Source organism: Cavia porcellus, unplaced genomic scaffold (genome assembly GCF_034190915.1).
Source record: "Cavia porcellus strain 051 isolate PalLab524CR breed Dunkin Hartley unplaced genomic scaffold, mCavPor4.1 scaffold_16, whole genome shotgun sequence".
Classification (NCBI taxonomy): domain Eukaryota; kingdom Metazoa; phylum Chordata; class Mammalia; order Rodentia; family Caviidae; genus Cavia; species Cavia porcellus.
In genome coordinates this window covers 31,195,935-31,215,017 of record NW_026947499.1, presented here as the reverse complement: position 1 = coordinate 31,215,017, position 19,083 = coordinate 31,195,935, and the positions used below count along the sequence as shown (strand labels likewise).

Below are 19,083 nucleotides of genomic sequence, written 5' to 3'. Positions count from 1 at the left end.
GTGCTGTCCAAGATGCTCAGTCATAAGCATAATCAGCAATGAGTAATAAGTGCAGGAAGAATACACCTACCGTACAGTAATGCAAAGTGATGAGCATGCCAGTGTTGGATGGTGAGAAAAAGGCGAGAAAAACATACCTACATACATAGACTTTTCACCAATTATCAAACAAAAATCTTCCAACTTTAAGCAAGTTACAAATCAAGATGCTAAAAGAATAAATAGGATATATTCATGCTATAACCAGCTTTTAAAAGTAATATGAAGCAAAAATGAACAAAGGAATGGAACAAAAAGACCTCGACTTAAGGAAAGAGGTAGAACCTTATGTAAAAGCCTCCTGTAGTTCTTTTGTTTTTGGGGGGATACTAGGAATCAAACTCACAACTTGTGCTTGCCAGGCAGGCACTATTCCTCTGATCTCCGTCCCTGGCCCCCTAAAGCTCTTTGTAAGGGTGCCCTAAAAGCATGATGGACTACCTGGATCTGGGGTCTGGGCTGGAGAAAAGCAGCCTGCCCCTCTCACCAGTACTTAAATGGGCAGCACAAGCTTCCAGTGGGTCATGCTGATGAGGTGGCCCTCCCGGACCAATTGTCTCTGAGCCTGGGCAGGGCTGACGCAGGACTGAAAAGGTGGGACCTGGCAGCGTGTGGCCGCTATGGTGTCCCTGGAGGAACAGGACTGACAAGGTACCCAGTGATCAGTTCGTCAGATGGAACTGGCACATAAGAAGGCAGGAGAAGGTGTCTGTCCATGATTCATCCTGCTCCGAGGAAGACCCTCCCCAAAAAGTGACAAGCCATCTGTGCCCCATCTGGGAGTGATTGGACCGCTAGCGTGCAGGTGTCTATCTCCAGCCCCATCCTGCCTTACTCGTTCTGTGCTATTTTTCTTCTTTTCTCCCATATTATCTCTTTTTAACTTATGATATATTTGATAATTGTCTTTTAAATTTTCTTTATTTTAAAGAGTGATAATTGTTTTGCTTTCAAATTTTGATTTGTTGGTTGTTTCCTGCTGGTAGAAATGAAAACTCCAAGAGCCAGGAGTGGTGGTACATGCCTGTAATCCCAGCACTCGGGAGACTGAGGCAGGAGGATTGTTGCAAGTTTGAGACCAGCCTGGGCTACAAAGTGAGTTCAAGGTCAGCCTGAATTGCATAGTGAAACCCTGTCTCAAAAAGACAAAGAAAAGAAGAAGAAGCAGAAAAAGAAGAAGAAGAGGAGGAGGAAGAAGAAGAGGAAGAGGAAGAAGAAGAGGAGGAGGAGGAGGAGGAGGAAGAGGAGGAAGAGGAAGAAGAGGAAGAAGAGGAAGAAGAGGAATAATAATAATAATAATAATAATAATAATAATAATCAGGACTCCAGCCACCTAATTGGGATCACAGAATAGCAGTCTTTGGAACCCCTAAATTCATACTTTCCTTGACTCATTCATTTATTCACTCTACTCTCACCCAGTGTTTATCAGACACATAACTGACCCCACCCACTGACAACTTGCAGCCCCCTGCAGTCGGGAACCTTGCTAAATAAAGTCAGAGCAGTGCAGTAGGTGCTCAATAGTTAGGAAAACAAGCTCTTTGAACACTGGGGAACCCTCTGGCCAGGGAGGGAGTTGAGATCATTGTGGAACTCTGAGTAGGCACAGCCACCTCGGAGATACCAGGAAGGAACAGGAAGTCTTGCAAGTAAACAGTCTGAGCAAAGGTTTGGTGGCAACCAGATAATCAGGTGCCAATCAGTTGCAACTCACTTAACATGGCAGAAATGGACGATAGAGGGGTGTACAAGGTATGGGTTTAGGACAGAAGCTGAGACAGCCTTCACCGGTCGTGTTTGAATTTTGGAACTAAGGAGTTTGAATTTTGTCCCTTCAACTGAGCTGTCTTTCCACAAGCTGAAGGCAAATATTGACCACTTGGAATGTGACTATCTAAACTTAGGAGCCAAAAGTGCAAAATATATACTGTATTTCAAACACCAAAAAAATTAAATAGTCTCATAACTGCTTTTTATATTAATTGCTCATTTAAATGATCATATTTGGGGCATATAATACTAAATAAATATATACCATTAGAAATCATCTCATCTCACCAGTTTTGTTTTCCTTTTTTTAAAAATAGTGTCTCCTTATGTTGCTCAGGCTGGCCTTGAACTCCTGAATTCAAGTAATCTTGCCTCAGCCTTCCAAGTTGCTGGGACTACAGATACATATCACTGCACCCAGTTGTTTTTCTGTAATATAGCCCCTAGAAAATTGGAAATTACAGGTGTCTTAGGGCACGGCAGTCTTGAGTCAGAGAGCAGAGGTGCAGGCAAGGCTGGATCTAGGACTAATAAAATGAGGAGTCGGATTCACAGGTAGTGGCAGGGTTACGAGCAGGAGGATCAACAACAGTCGAGGCGAGAAGTGACTCAGATAAACGCAAAGGATTGGACAGGAGGGAAGAGCAGCCCTGTAACTGATAAGGAAATGATTTGGCTAGAATTTTGTTACACACCCATGACAGGTAAGCCCAGATTAAGTACTTTATACGTCAGCCAGCACTATTACTGGCCCCTTTACACAGAACATTGGCTTTTAGGCCTAATCAATTAATCTTGGTAAGATTAGCCAGAGCTAAGACCTGCAGTTGTTTGTTCTGAGGCCAAAGTCCAAGATATCATTGTCCGCTGAGCCAGTGACAGGCGCACAAGTGACAGGATGATGAGTCTGACTCCCTGCTTTCTGGCTTCCTTTTCATGGCATGAAACCCCAGAATAAAAGAGGATAAAAGCAAGAGAATCAGGATACTAGCAGAAGGCAGAGTTCTTTGGGAACCACCCAGCTGGCCTTTATGTGGACCTAGAGGCCCCGGTCGGGGGCCAAAGCCTGGGGAGGGGAGGCTTAGGGAATTTGAGGAAACGGAAGCAAAATTGTCCCTGAGCATGACAAGTGCTGAGGCCACCGGAGTGTGAGGCACATGCATACACTGTGTGAGTGCCCCAGGTACAGGGTCCCTCTTTGCAGGGTACATTCTGACTCACCACCCAGGAGTTCATGGTGTCACCCTGTGGACCGGCTATGAAATCCTTCCTATTAAACTTTCATCTAACAAACCCAGTATGGCCTCCATGAGTCCATGACCCTTGTGCCTCCAGATCTCTCCATGGGTTCAAGATCCCTGGGGTCATCAGGCAGGAGGAACTGATCTTGACGATCCCACAAAGCATAGCTTAACTGAAACCTGGAGGCAGGAATGAGTGATTTCCCAAAGCCAGGGTTGGCCAACTGTGGGCCACATGTCACATCCAGCCCAGCTCCATTTCTTTCCGTAAGTGACTAGGAACACAGGCATTCTCCTTTGTTCAGATGTCATTTGTGGCTGCTTTCTTGCTATAAGAACAAAACTGAGTAGTTTCAACAGAGACAGTATGGCCTATAGAGCCAAAAATAGTTCCTACCAGGCCCTTTACTGAACCTGCCACCCCTTGTGCAGAAGAGTAAACACAGAGACCGGAGACAAACTGCTACTCTGGGAGCATTTGGCGGTGTGTGGAGACATGCCGTGAATGGGGGCTGGGGGAACCTGGAGAACTCAGTGTCTTATAATACAAAAGACAGCCCTATGACAACAATTTGTCTGTTCCAAAATGTCACCAACACCAAGCTGGGGAGTACTGCTCCAGACCCATTCACTTGGCACCTGTTCTCGTCCCCAGAGTTCCATTAAAGGCATTTTCTTAACCTTCCTGCCCTTGGCACAAATGTCCCTCCCAAGGGGCTTTTATCAACCCCTTTCATCCATGACTTTCAGAGAGTAGAAGCCCAAGAGAGCACTGTCCCTGTGACACTGATTGACCAGTTTCCTAGGACCTTTGCCCTAGTTTGGTTTCAGATTCATCCTATGAAATCATGTACCAGGCAGCTCAAACTCAGAAAAACAACTTCCCAAGATAAACAGCTTTAATTCTGTAATCCAGCCACCAGTGGGGTTACAGCAACACCGCTGGATAAGGAGAAGGTGAGCAGTTTCCCTCGGCTCTGCTTAGTGCTAGGGCTCATGCTTCTCCCATACCAGTTTCTCCCATCAAACCCTTCTTCAGGTCAAGGTATTTGTGCCCTGGGTGCTTGGGACCCTGAAGCACCAGGATCCTTTTCTTCCCCCCCGTCCTTCTCTATCTCCTTCTCCCTGTCTGTGTTCTGTGTCCCCACAGCACAGTAATATATAGCCTCATCCTCAGGCTGCAGCTCAGAGATGCTCAAATATCCCTGGTTCCTGGACACGTCTTTGGATCCAGAGAAGCGAGGGGGGACCTTAGGGCCCTGGTGCTTGTCCAAGTATGAGAAATATCTCAGCAGAAATCTCGGAGGTTGGCCCGGTCTCTGTTGGTACCAGAAGATGCTGTAAAAGCCAATATTATGGTCACTTCTCAGGGTGCAGGTTAGGCGGACTGCAGTTCCAAGGAGTGACGAGGCAGATGGAGGCTGATACAGCACAGGCTGAGTGCCATAACCTAGGAACACAGAAGCACGTGGGTCCCCAAGGCAGGGCAAGGCGAGGGAAGGGGCAGGGGCTTTAGGCTTTGGGGGTTCTCTCACCTGTGCAGTAGGCCAGTAGCATGAGTAGGACAGGAGCACAGAACATGATGCTGACCCGCGGAGCTCTGTGGCCCTCAGGGGCTGGGCCAGCAACCTCTTCTCTCCTCCAAGAGGAGGAGCCATTGCACCCCTGGTTCTATTCCTGTCACTATCATTCCAGGTTCTCTTGGGTCTGCAGTGTCCGTTAGGGGAGCAGTCAGTCTGCCTGGTGAGCCTTTGAGGCTCTACTTAGCCATGGGGTAGTGGCTGGGAAGGAAGCACCTGCTGGCAGCTCACGGGCCAGTGCCCATGAGATAAGCTGGTTGGTGCAGGCCCTGAGGGACAATGGCCTTAAATTCCCCTGAGGAAGCTGAGCCTCACAGAAATAAGTTTTGTGCCCAAATTTAAATGCTTGGTGAACCAAAAAGAGAGGATACATCCTCAGGATGGTGAAAACACCTGGTTCATACAGCAGAAAATTTGAGGGTCCTGGAAGAAATGGGGTGCTCTGTTCCATCCCAGACTCCACAGGGTTTCAGCCTGGCTCCTCTTTCCTGGAGCAAAGTGAATTTATGGCATGGGGGTTGGGGGGTCCAGCATCACCCCACACTCCCAGCTTACTAATCAGGAACACTTTAACTCTCTTACAGACTAAACCGTGCCCTCATCCCATTCATATATTGAAGCTATAACTTCCAGTGTGACTCTATTTGGAGATAAAACCCTTAAGGAGATAATTAAGGTTAACTGAGATCATAAGGATGGGGTCCTGTTCCAAAACAACTGATCTCTTTATGAAAGTTGGGCCCAGAGATAGACATGCATAGACTGAAGATGGTAAGTGATGTGGAGAGAAGTTGGTTATCTCCATGCCAAGAGAGGTCCTTCCTCCAGAAGGACCTCAGAAGGAATCATACCTGCTGGCAACTTGATTGTGTACCTCTGACCTCCAGAACTGTTAGACAATTAATTTCTGTTATTTAAGCCACCCAGCCTATAATAGCTCATTCCTGTGTCCTTAGGAGCCATACATAAATTGTTAGTTGAGGATATTGTAAAGACACCATAGATTGAGTGACTTGTAAAAATCAGAAATTTATTCCTTATAGGTCTCAAAGTTAGAAAAATTCAATATCAATGTATAGCAGATAGGTTTTCTGCCGAGGGCTCATTTCTTGGTTCATAGGTGATTCCCTTTTTGTCATAACCTTGCATGGTGGAGGAGGCTTTCTCAGACCTCTCTTATAATGCTATTAATCCCATCCATAAGGGCATTTCCCCCAGGACCTAATCACTTTCCATAAGTTTTTAAAAAACAGACAAAGCTAAATAGTGTTCAAGACAAGCCTGGGATACAAGTGAGCTCAAGGCTAACCTGAACTGCATAGTGAGACCCTGACTCAAAAAGAAAAAATTTAAATCGTGTTGGGCAGACATACGTACATAGTTGGGAAAAATATAAAGAGAAATAGTGGAAATATTACACAAGCCAGCTACCATAGAGAGGGGAGGTACATGGTCCACTTGGAACACCCAGCTTGATCTGAGTCAGGGTGGTTTTGGGTGTGGATAGCCCACCTGAGGATTGTTGCCAACAGCATAAAAGAACTGGAGGGGAAGGGCCAGGGATTTAGCTCAGTGGCACAAGTGCCTGCCTGGCATGTGGCGAGGTCATGAGTTTGACCCCTGGTACCAAAAATAAATTAAACAAATTAAATTAATTAAATTAAAAACAGAACTGGAGGGGAAGATGGCATGATGTTGCTGGAGAAGCTTGTCATGCCCTTTTTCCTGATATGAACTCAGCTGTTATCATTGGGTCCTCATGGTTGCTGGGGGTGTCTGTGGTTCTCTTTGGGGGAGCTCTGGTCCTTACCTTGAGCTTCACTTCCTGACTCCAGTGCAGATCCCTCAATCTGGTGGCACAGATCCTTTATCCTGCTGGTACAGACTTTCTGGCTTCCACCACTGACTTTTGGGGCTTCCCAATGTAGATCCTTAATATAGACTTGCATGAGACATTGTTGTGGGCTCTAGGCCCCAGCTAGTCTCATGCAGGACACTGCCATGGGATCCAGGCCCTCAGCTGGATTTTTTAAGTCTCTGGTGCATAAACAGGTATCTTGCTTTCCTCTGCACTTGACTTTTTGGGTGATTATTATAAATTAATCCTATAAATTATATGTCCTATATTAAATCTATTCACTTGAAAACCCTTCCTACAACAGCATGTTTTCATTTAACTTTTGGTAATAAAATGCTTCATTAGTATGATTTAATGTCAAATACATAGCAATGGTTTCACCCCTTAGCTTTCGTCTTTAGATTATGTTATAGTTGATACACTGTGTCAATTTGAGAAATTTAGAAAATTTAACTAAGAGACTCAGCAGGGAACCAGGATCCTTACTTTGTAAATACCCTCAGCTTGTGACTAAGAGGGCACAGGGGTGGTGTAAGTGCTGGACCGGCCCTGTGTGGGAGTAGCTTGCTTACAATATAAGGGAGGAGAAGAGGCTGTTCTCCCCTCTTTTTGTTCTGGCTGTTTTTGCTGGCTGCTGCCTTGAAATGTTGCTCTGGTGCCATGCCACCCTGCCTTGGAGTCAACTGATTATGGACTGGAACCTCCACAGTAAGGTTTTTTTTTTGTTTTTTGGTATCGGAGATCAAACTATGACTTTGTGCTTGCCAGGCAGGCGCTTATACCACTGAGCTAAATCCCCAGCCTCCCATAGTGAGGTAAATAAACTTTTCCTTCCTTTGTTTTGGGTGTCGGGTATTTTGTGCCAGCAACGAAAGAAAAGTAACCAAGACATATTGTAAGCTAGTTTAAAAATATAGGAGTAAAGAAAAAGCCATTTGATTCTTCCACCAAGAGGCAAGTGACAACTGATGTTTGAAATAATTAAATTCTCTCATGTTAATACCATAGTTCACTGGTCTTCACAATAAATAGCTGCATACAAAAAGGAGACAATGGCTTGTATTGCTTTGGAAAGAACTTTCATATATCTTAAGAAACACTACCTGTGGGCACTCAGACTGCTTCAAAGCTTATGGGTGCCTAGGGACAACTGAGGACATAAACCTGCTTGGTTCACACGGGTGCACAGCAGGATACAGTTATGTAACCACGATTTAACAGTGAGCAACTATGCAAGCGCCAATGTGTCTAGCAGGTAAAAATGTAAATATGAGATAACAACCTGTATAAGGGTTACACAATAAAGACACAGGCTGCTTTATGAAAGACTGCGGAATGAATCTGAAGCCAAAACGCCTCAATGCCGCCTATGAAACTGAACCGCCACGCCTATGCCCTGTTGGACCACCAGAGGGCACTCTGAACATAGAAATTGTTCGCCCCGTTTGGAATCAAAAATTCCCTTGTGTCGCTTACTGGCTGAATTTATGCCTGCCAGAAAAAAGGCATTCTCTTGAAAGTAAAAGCAGATCAGCCAGAACACAAATCCCCTGGATGAACAAAAACTCGAAAGGCTAAAAATATGTATCCCATCCCTGCCCGATAATTTGGATGACTTCCCCCCACCGTATATGGGTGACAACCTGAATCTGCGGTGGCCGCCGCTAAGTAGCTCCCAGCCAGTCACTAGCCATTCACCCAGATCCCACCATGTTGCTGCCACAAATGGACCACCCCAGATACCAGCTAGTCCACTGCTGGCCATGCTCCCAGTTTAGACTGCTTTCTCCCTGCCGTCCTCATCTCTCCCAGCACGGCCTGGTCTCCAAGGGCCACCTGAGTTGAGCCCTGTTGCTGGCTCTCCTCCGCACATCTCCGGATGCCTCTCCTAGGTATCCTGATGGTCAAAGGGGACCAAATTAACAACCTGCTTTATACTACTGCCAACCTTTCAGCTCCACTGGTCTCCTTAACTGGAAGCATCACATTCACAGCTACTTGGAAAAGCCCTGATTCATCTCTTGACTTCGACCTTTCAGATCAGCCATCTGGGATTATTGCCAACAAGTTCTCTTGGCCCTCTTCAGTCCTGAAGAGTATATCTGCATTTCTGAAAGGGGACAAACCTGGCTAAAGGCCAGAATTCCAGACACCATTGCTAACCCTGTCTCTTGGGTAAACACTGCCTTTCCTACCACCTGTCCAGACTGGGACTTCAATACTGCAGAGGGCCTTAATGCTGTGAGGCTGAGTCACAGGGCTCTTTTCACAGGGGTAAAAGCGCGCGTGCGGGGTGGGGGTGTGGGGGTGTGTGTGTGTTAACATGTCCAAGATTGCTGAAATTATCCAGGAACCTGATGGAAGCGCTGCTAAATTTTATGAGAGACTCTGTGAAGCATACCAGGCTTATTCCCTGTTTGACTCTGAGGCCCCAGAAAATAAGCAGATGATAAATTCAGTCTTTGTGACACAATGTGCTCCTGATATCCACAGGAATATTTGGAAAAATGATGGATTTTCCAGCATGAATGCCTCCCAGTTACTCCCAGTAGCCCAGACAATATTTGTGAGCTGGGAAAGAGGTTGCGGGGGAAGGAACATAACAGTCACCAGACTGAGCTTAAGGATATAGCTCAGTAGCACAAGTGCCTGCTTGGCAAGTGTGAGGTCATGAGTTCAATCCCTGGTACAAAAAAAAAGTAACCAGACTGCCCTCTTGACTATGATGTGAGAAAGCCACTCTCAGAGAAACCTGAGACAATCAACCTCACTACCAGAACAAAAACAACAAGGCCCTACAGGGTCCCTCATTCAAAACAGGCAATCATCACTAGGCTTAGGCTCCACACCAGTGTGCCTGATGTAGACAACTGGGACATTGAAAAGACAAATGTCCCCTCTGCCTAAAAGACCAACAAGTTCCTAAAGAACTGAGTCTACCACTGCCTGACCCTCTGCTCTCACTTTTCAATGATGATGAATAAGCCAGACTGGGTCCCCGTGCGCCCACTCTTACTGCTACTATCAGGGGAAACCAATGATGGACCATGCAATAAAACATTCTATTATGACTCAGCCTGTTGCACCTTTGACCTCCTGGAAGATTCAAGTAGTTTGTGCCTCAGGAGCCTCCACTGAATAAAGTTCTGCCAGAGCAGAACCTATGAGATTGGTCAACCTTTTGTCAAACATGAATTCCTGTACATGTCTGAATGCCCTGTTCCCCTCTTGGGACCTCTCTCAAAATGAGGGGGGAGGTGAGGACTATTTCCTTTGCCCCAAACCAGTCAGCATCTTTAATGAGTAAGCCTGTGGCTCTAGACTTGATTCTGACTTTGTGCCCTGAGAAGACGAATGACAAATATCAGGCAGAAACACCCAGAGACTATAACCCTGAGCTTTTAAAAACTGTGTTTCCAGATGTGTGGACAGAAGACTCACTGCTGGGGCTGTTAACCATGCCCCTTTGATTATTGAATTCAAACCAAATGCCAGTCCTGTTGCTGTCAAACAATACCCAATATCACGACAAACTTGCTTTGAGACCCTGCCTCATATCTCCAGATTAAAGCAGGCAGGAATTCTAACAGACTGTCAGTAGTCATAGAACACTTCCCTGCTTCCAGGAAAGAAACCAAATGAAGGTGTCCACCCAATGCAGGATCTCTGTGACATCATTGCAGCCACCATGACCTTATGTCCAGTGGTCTCCAACTCAGACACTCTCCTGAGCCTGCTCCCTCCTGATGCTGGCTGGTTCACCTGCTTGGACTTGAAGGATGCTTTCTTCTGCCTGTGAGTGGCCCCTGCCAGCCAGCCTTTGTTTGCCTTCGAATAGGAGGACCCTAACACAGGGGAAAAGGGACGACTTACATGGATCCACCTTCCACAGGGTTTTAAGAATTCTCCTACACTGTTTGGCCAAGCTCACCCAAGAAAGACATAACTGCATGTTACTACAGTATGTCCACCATGCCCTGCTAGGCTACAAAACAAGATTATTGGACAGGAACTAAAGTCTTTCTCTGCCACCTGCTGGCCACTGGGTGTAAGGTCTCTTGGAAAAAGGCTCAACTCTGTAAACCAAAACTTAGGTATTCTGGATTTGATTAAAACAGGGGCACCAGAGCTTAAGTTCAGATGTAGTCATCCACTTTTAAAGATAGCTTTAAATCCAATCTGCTTTCTAATCACACAAAAATTAGGAAGCATCATCAAACATCTTCCTGAAAGCCAGAGTAAACTAAAACTGATCCCAGCGAGTCTTGGTGTGCAGGGAGTATGGTAAGGACTAAGTGGAGGGCAGGAAAGGTGAGGCAGAAATGTTCAACTAATATAAAGTCATGAGGAAGGGAGCTAACGCAGGGCTGTGATTTCATTCACATGTTTTTGGTAAGAAAAAAATTGCCAACTGCTATGCATGTATCAGAAGAAACACAAGGAGAAGCATTTCACAATAAATTTGTCAACATTCAGATGGATCTACATGTGTAGGCAATAATTTTATACCATAAGGCTCAAATGAGATCTTTTTTCATTTCAAATCCAATGAGTAATGAATTATCAATGTAAAGATGGATGTTTCCTTTTTAAATTTTATTTTCTCACTTTGACTATCAATCATTATTACAGATACTTCCATATATTCTGTCTGTACTATATATATATATCAAGAAAATAGATATTATAAATTTTTATAGTGACTATCATTACTTTTATATCAGACCATATTTATTTACTTGTATCTTCCCCACACCTGTGTTGGTGTTCGATTGTGTGACTCTTGGCACAAGGTAACTTCATTTGCTTTTTTTTTAAATAATTTTTTTAACTTACTTTCCGCTTTAATTGCTTTTTTTTTTTTTTTTTTTTTTTTTTTTTTTTTTTTTTGGTACGGGGGATCAAATTCACAACCTCACACTTACCAGGCTAGTAAACAAAGGCCAGGGGTTTAGCTCAGCGGGCGTAAGTGCCTCCCTTACGTGAGCGCCTCCCTTTAGTGTGAGCTAAACCCCTGGCCCTTGTTTATTGATTCTTTGCAATGTTTTAGCCTCAATTTCACTAATTTCTGCTCTGATCTTTAAAATTTTCTTCATTGTACTAGTTTTAGATTTAGATTTTTTTGTTTGCTTGCTTTCCTAGGACCTTAGGTTATTATTTGGGCTTCCTCTGTTTTTCTCATGTAGACAGTCACAACCGTATACTTCCCTCTTAGGATTGCCTTGATTATGTCCAGTAGTTCTGATGTGTTGTACTGATCTTATCACTTGATTCTAGTAGTTGTCTAATTCTTCCCTGAAGTCTTCTGTGATGCATTCATTATTCATGAGTATATTGTTTAATTTCCATATATTTGAATATTTCCTGTGGTTTCTTTTGCTATTGATTTCTAGTTTCATTGCACTGTTATCTGATAATATGCATAAGATAATTTTGATTCTTTTTTTGATTCTCTTGTATTTATTTAAGCATGCCTTGTGGGCTATTGTGTGATCTATCTTGCATAATGTTTCATGTGCTGCTGAGAAGAATGTAAATTCTGTTATTGGGTGGAACACTCTATACACATCTATTAAATCTATTTGTTCACCTGTGTGAACTCAGCTCTGATAATTCTTTATTGATTTTTTGTCTAGTTTATCTATTTATGATAGTGACACAGCATTTTTATTTCATATTAAAGTTACATTTCCCATGTGCTACATGTTTTTTGAGGAATATTTGCCATTACATCCTCCAAGTCACTACTACAACCATTTACCAAACACTGAATGTGTTTTCTTAAGGAAACATTCTGCACCTTGTTATGATGTAGTGTCAGCTTGCTCCTTGACAAATATGTTTATAAGGAATTAGAAGTGTATGCATGTTATAGTGCCGCTGTATAACAAGATGTAAAGTTAAGCATGAAGGAGGTTCACAAATGATCAGTGAGTCCTAAACACTCAGGGTTGTCCAGTCCAGTCACTCTCTTATCTCAGATTCCAGAGGATGCAGAATGGTTTATGGTGCTTTTTTGATATATTTTATGTATCCATTTATACTTTGACTCTCATATATATATTTGCACACCCCAAATATTCATTGGGTCTCTGTCCTTTTAAAATGCTCAACAGGTGACCATTCATAACTAATGACATTTATTGATAAAAGAAACCAATACTTTGACTAAAGATATCATCTTGTGGCAAAATTTCAACATACCCTGTAGCACAACCCAAAGAGCTGGAACATCCCATGTTCTACCCTAGAGATGCAGTACTGATCAAATCTCTTTCCTCCTCATCTCCATCCTTAACAGTCAACTTGGGAGGGACTGCATGTGGTAATTCAACTCCCTGGCCTGTCAAAGCAGTGGGCCAGTATTCGTGAGTACACCACTTCCAGCACAAGCTCTGGGAGCCTAAACATCTCAGTCTTGTGATTCACTGCCCAAATATTCCTGTGAACCAACAGAAGATTTAAACCTACATTTCCAGATAAGCAGCTTTGACATGCTACTTCCTTTATTTTCTCAATTTCACGTATTCACTGAGGGAAGGGACAGTCAAATCTCTTTTGTATAACACAGACTCAGGTTTGGTTTCTTGTTTAGGGAGAGATTGTGGATCCGGGGAAGAAAACAGAGTCCTGGGCAAGGTATAACCATCCTTCCCATTGCTGTCTGCACTTCCTCTTCCAATTCTCTTATCTGTCCCTTGAAATGACCAGTCTCCAGAAAGACAAAGTCTTGCCTACTACTGTGCTAGCACTGTCCCTGGCACAGACACTGGGGGATTAAAGAATGAAGCACTGTTTCCCAGTCTACCTTTCTTTGATGTGTTAAAATTTCTCCAGTTGAAATTACCCCTCATCAGGAAGGTAATTCCTTACCTCTCTTGATAAACATGTGAGCATCCCTGTCTGGCCTGGGCCCTGAGCTGGGACTTGATTTTGGAGTATTCAGAGGATACTTGGTCTCCGAGTCTGAAAGGATCCTTCCCACCCACTTCCTGCTGACCCAAGGAAACACCCTCATTGCAAAGTAGCCCAGAGTAGATTACTACAAGAAATTGCTGAGATTGTTCCCTTGGTCCTCCTCCTCCTCAGAAAGACGCGAGTGGGTGAACATAGGCTTGCTCTGGGTAGGTGTTCCATGAGCTCTGATTAGGCAAATCTGCTCATAGTAACAGGGTGACAGTCCAGGTCCAGCACCTCCACCTCCTGGAGGAAGTCTGGCACCAGCAATGCTACCTAGATGCAGTATCTGATATCTGATAGTATCTTGTTGTTGTTGTTGTTTTAATGGTACTTGGGGATTAGACCCAGGGCTCTCACACTGAGGCAAATCCCCAGATCTTCTCTGATTTTTATATTTTAAAACAGCATCTCATTAAACTGTTAAGTTGCCCAAGCAGGCCTCAAACTTGTGCTCCTCCCACCTCAGCCTCCCAGAGTTCTGGGATTACAGGCATGTGCTGCCATGTCTGGCTCTGATAACATCTTGACTATCTTCTCTGGAAGCAGAGGAGAAAGGTGCCAAAACTTAGTTTCATCTTATTTAGGAGACAGAGAAAAATGTGCATTTCTCTTTCTTTCTTTCTTCTTTCTTTTTTGAGACAGGGTCTTGGTATGCAAGCTAGCCTGCCCAGGTTGGCCTTGAACTCATGGAGTGATCCTTCTGTCTCAGCCTCTCCAGTGCTGGGATTATAGGCATGCACCACCATGCACCATGCTTGTCTAGAACCTGTTTCTTAAGAAAGAGCACAATACAAAATCTGAATATCTCCATACTGACTCTGGTAGTGAAAAAAAAATCTGAATATCTATCTATCTATCTGTCATGTGTCTATCTAACCCACTTCCTGCTGCCCTGCCTTGGGCTTACCTCTTCCCTGGCTGGCTCCTGGCTGGACTACTACGACCAATGCTTGGGAACAAAATGAATATGAATCCTGAGGATTCTGCTTCAAGATCTGAAAGATCTAACTTAGACTTCAGTCTCTTGTGGGGATCAGAAGGAGTGACTCTAGAGGCCATTAGGACAACATAACACCCAAAGAACAGCAGAAGCTGAAGGCCCTGTGAAAGGGTCTTCGGTCTATGTCCTTGCTGCCAGTGGCCTTACCTATCTTCCTCTTAGATCTTCCTTCATCCCTATTCTAAATTCTCTTCTACATCACCACCTGTAGGAGGTGAAACTGTTCGTGTATTAGCCTTGGCTTTATTAACACTTGACCCAGTCAGCTTTTTAACACCGCAGCCTCTCCTCTCCCAATGACTGCAGCTCTCTGACTCTCTCTCTACCTGCTGCTCTACCCTGGTATCAGCTGAAACAAATCTAGGCAGGAAAGGCCCTCAGCATGTCTAGCAATGCTTTCGGCTGTCTTGCTTTAGCTAGTCAGCCAACAGGGAACCCAGATGGAGATGGAGAAAGGCAATCTCTAAATTATGACCTTAATTTTCTTGTATCTACGGTTTGGATAAGTGTTCTCCAAAGTTTCATGTGTCAAAGACTTTGTCCCCAGCATGTCACTGTTGGGATATGCTATGGACTTTTAAGAGGTGGGAGCTTCTGGGAGGCATTTTGGTCATAGGAGACCTTCCTTTGCAGGGGACTGTGGGACCCTCCCACTTCCTCTTTTTCTCTTTTGCATCTTGGCCATGGGAAGAGCAGTCTGCTCTACCTGGCATTGCCATCCAGCACTCCACCACAGGACCAAAGCAATAAATTCATTCCATCTTGAACTGGAAGTTCCAAAACTGAGGTGCAAAAATGTTTAATCTTTACAAGCTAATTATCTCAGATATTTTACTATAGAGATGGAAAGCTGACTGACACATTTTCTCTGGCAAAAGCAGCAGAAAACAGGGGTGGAAAGAACACTGTTGGGGAACTCTTCCAGGTGGCAAAGAATCTCTCAGCTTGTTTTGGGCTGTAAGTTTCAAGAGTATAGAAGGGGCTGAGTTCCTCATCAAGATAAAATTTTCTGCAAGATTAAGCAGAATTCCAGCAACAATGCTTATGATGCCTTCTGTCCCTCCTAAGACAGGCAAGGAAAATCAACCTTCTCCCCATCCTCAGCAGCCACCACTGGGAAAGTCAGAGCTGTACCAGTGTGGTGTCACTCCGAATTTAGCACTTGAAGTCATCTATTCTTCCTCTGCCTATAGCAGTGGTAGAACCCTAAGACACCGGACCTTCTACAAGAGTGTTTTTCTATAATTTAGGAAAAAATCATTGAAACTGAGCCCAGGAAAGGCTCAGTTTCTTTTAGGGTGGAGTCAACTAAAATCTTCAAGCTGCTGGAAAAATGAAATTGTAACTTGTACTTAACAAATAGTATCGGAAATTGCCTGTGGTAGGCTTCTCTTTGGTTCAACTTGGTTCAGAAGTCCTGCTTTTGATCATCAGGTAGGGGTCAAGAGACAAAATCAAGTGTTTCACTGAATCCGGCTTTGGAGTAGGTGGTTTCTCCTGAGCTCCTAAACTTCCCAGGAATCAGGAAGGCCTCCTACCTTCAGTGCTGAGACTAATCCCGATTGGAAACAATCCGGCTCCCTAACAAACCTTGGATACAGTAGATGGGAAGGGATTAACTCCTTCTTCCTCAAATCCTACAGGACAATCTACTCTACTAACGTTAGAACAGACCTCTCCAGGGAGGGCAGTCTGACTTACCAAGAAGATATAACAACTGTAAACATGTATGCACATATTCAAATATTCTCCAAACATATAATGCAGAAATAGAAAGAACTACAGGGAGGAATTATTGGGAGTCTCCCATCATGCGGGAGACTAATAAAGATCTATGAACCACTTATATAACTTAATAAAAAATTCAAAATGCATTATTAAGAATACAATATGTCATAATCAGGTGAAGTTGCTTCCAGCAATGCATTTTATTTTATTTTATTTTTTTTATTTTTTTTTTTTTTAGGTTGCATTTTTTTTTTTTTTTTTTTTTGTCTTTTTTTGTTTTTATTGGTACCAGGGATCGAACTCACAACTACCTGCTTGCAAGGCAGGCCCTTATGCTGCTGAGCTAAATCCCCAGCCCCCAGCAATGCATTTTAAAAATTATACTGAGAATTGAATATAATTCCTTACAAATGGCTGTCCAAGTACTCTACCGTGGAGCTACATTCTCAGCCTCTTATGTATTTATTTACTTTTGAGACAGAGTCTTACTATGTAATTCAGGCTGGCCTTAATTCCACTATGTATTCCAGGATGGCCTCAAACTAGTGACAATCTTCCTGCTATAATCTTTCTACTGCTAGGACTTCAGGTGTGAACCACCATGCCTGGCTTTTATTTTTGTTTTGAGGCCTAAGTTGCTCAGGTTAGACTTGAGCTTATGATTCTGCCTCAACTTCCCAAATAGGTGGAATTACAGGCATGCATTACCATGTCAGAGGCATTTTAAAACTAAAAAATCTGTTAGGTTGAACTAAATGAGATTATGTTTTCATTGATCGAAAAGTTCAAGGATCAGCAATTTGATATTATTCTAATATAAATATCATTCACCGCATATTATAGTTAGATGTCTTTCAAGAGTCTCATCTGCTCCTAGGTGGGGCTTTGGGGAGGTGATGACAGTATGAGGATGACAGCTGATTTGCTTTCAGGAGGTGGGGTCCGGTTGGTGAGTCACTGAGGGGTGAGCTGGAAGGGTTTATCTCCCTTCCCAGCTCCTCTCTTTACTCTCTCTGTTTCCTGGATGTCATGATGTGAGCTGCTTTCCCTCTGCCATCTCCCTGTGCCACGCTGTCCTGCCCTGGAGACAGCTGACTATGGACTCTAAGAGTGAACCAAAAAATCTCTCCTTCTTAACTTCAGGATGTCAGATACTTTGTCCCAGTGGTGAGAAAAGTGACTAAGATGACATAGTAGTATGTGAAAGAAGAAAATCAAGCCATTTCTATAGAGGTAATAAAAGTCAATACTTGGGGCATTTAGTAAGACAAGCAAAAGGGAAATTAAAGGCATGAGGATTGGGGAGAAGAAAATAAAACTGATTTGCAGGTAATATGAAGTATTGCTTAGAATGCCGAGAGGAATCTGCTTAGAATACTGAGAAGACCAACTTATAGAAACAACAGAGATTTATAAGGTAACTACATATATAATAAATATACAAAAGTCAGTTGCATTTCTGTGTATCAATGATAATTTAAATATATAAAAATATATAAAAACAAAAGCATTTATACTCTGGGACACTTTATTTTTTCAAATCCATTTTATTCAAAGATAAAAAGAAAGGAAAAAAGACAAAGAAAAAAACTACAACAGAATTTCAAAGCAGTCAATCAGGGGGCAACAATGGTACACACGTTGCACATTGTCATCCCCAGATCATTCACCCAGAGCACAAGACATCTACATTCAATTGTCTGAACAATATCGGTACAAATCTTTCTTTTCAGAGAACTATCTTAACTATTTTTTATAAACATATACATATGCATTTTTTTTATTCACACTAATAAAACGGTATGATGTTTACACATGTCTGGGATACTTTAAAAACAGACAACACAAGTTACTTTAATCTCTAGACTCCACAACTAAATACTATTTTATTACTCAACTATATACTTTGAGAACTGCTCATTGGCTTTTTTATGTCAACTTCAAAGATAAAAGCAATTATGTTACCAGAAAAAAGCTAATTAACTGATTACATGTTATATAAAATACATCTTCTTGGCCGGGGATTTAGCTTAGCGGCACAAACACCTGCCTGGCAAGCACAAGGTCATTAGTTTGATCCTTGGTACAAAAAATACACCTTTTCTTTTTTTCTGACAGGTCTTGCTATGTAGTTCAGGCTGCTTTTATATATAGGCCAGGCTGGCTTTTAACTTGCAGTGATCTTCCTGCCTCAGTCTCTCTAGTGCTGGGATTAAGGGCATGAATCCACTATATCCAGTTTAAATGATACAGTCAAGAAGCAGACTAAGGTGGGAACACAGTGTGCCCTACAGCAGAAAGTGTATCTATAGGACAGTTGAGTATATAATACACTCTTTGCAGTTGACTGATCTTACAGATTGTTGGAAACTGTGTACAGTTCACATATGTTCTCATTTCTAAATGCTGCGATCAGTAATTTTGATGGATCAGAAGGAATCGTGGACTATGGAAGGTTCAAGAATGTTCACAAAGGACAATTTAAAATGGTAGTTCTTCCATTAAAGATGCTGAAGATATTGTATTATTTTACTGGCATATAATTTAATACATATATATGTTTTTATGTTTCATAACTTGTGTTGATTAAAGAACTGTATTCCAGTTTCTTTTACTTGTAAGCAGGTAGTTAGATGTTAGCAGCCTGAGAGATGGGGTCAGTTATAGTTATGTAAAGAAGCAAAGGCTTTAATTTATAATACATTTATAATCATTTATTAGGTATCTAACCCAGAGTACTCCGACCAACACAGTGACATTTTAATGGGATACATTGTCCTTATTCCATCTGACACTAGGCCATCTAACTTTATATTTCTAAAACAAGGCACACAGAATTCCTGGGTGCTATGAGATCAAGAAACTCAATATATCTAAGGATTTTATAAAGCTCAATTTTTCTTC

At 42.9% G+C, this 19,083-nt stretch overlaps 1 protein-coding gene across 1 annotated transcript; it reads right to left on the bottom strand.

The window, feature by feature from the left end:
- Positions 1-3,940: 3,940 nt before the first annotated feature.
- On the bottom strand, positions 3,941-4,815 carry LOC134470700 (immunoglobulin iota chain-like). The gene is made up of 2 exons (XM_063226145.1): positions 4,589-4,815; positions 3,941-4,503 (listed from the first exon to the last, which is right to left on the bottom strand). Exons 1-2 carry the CDS (start codon positions 4,632-4,634, stop codon positions 4,094-4,096), a joined length of 456 nt encoding a protein of 151 aa, XP_063082215.1. The 5' UTR covers positions 4,635-4,815; the 3' UTR covers positions 3,941-4,093.
- Between the last annotated feature and the right edge of the window lie 14,268 nt (positions 4,816-19,083).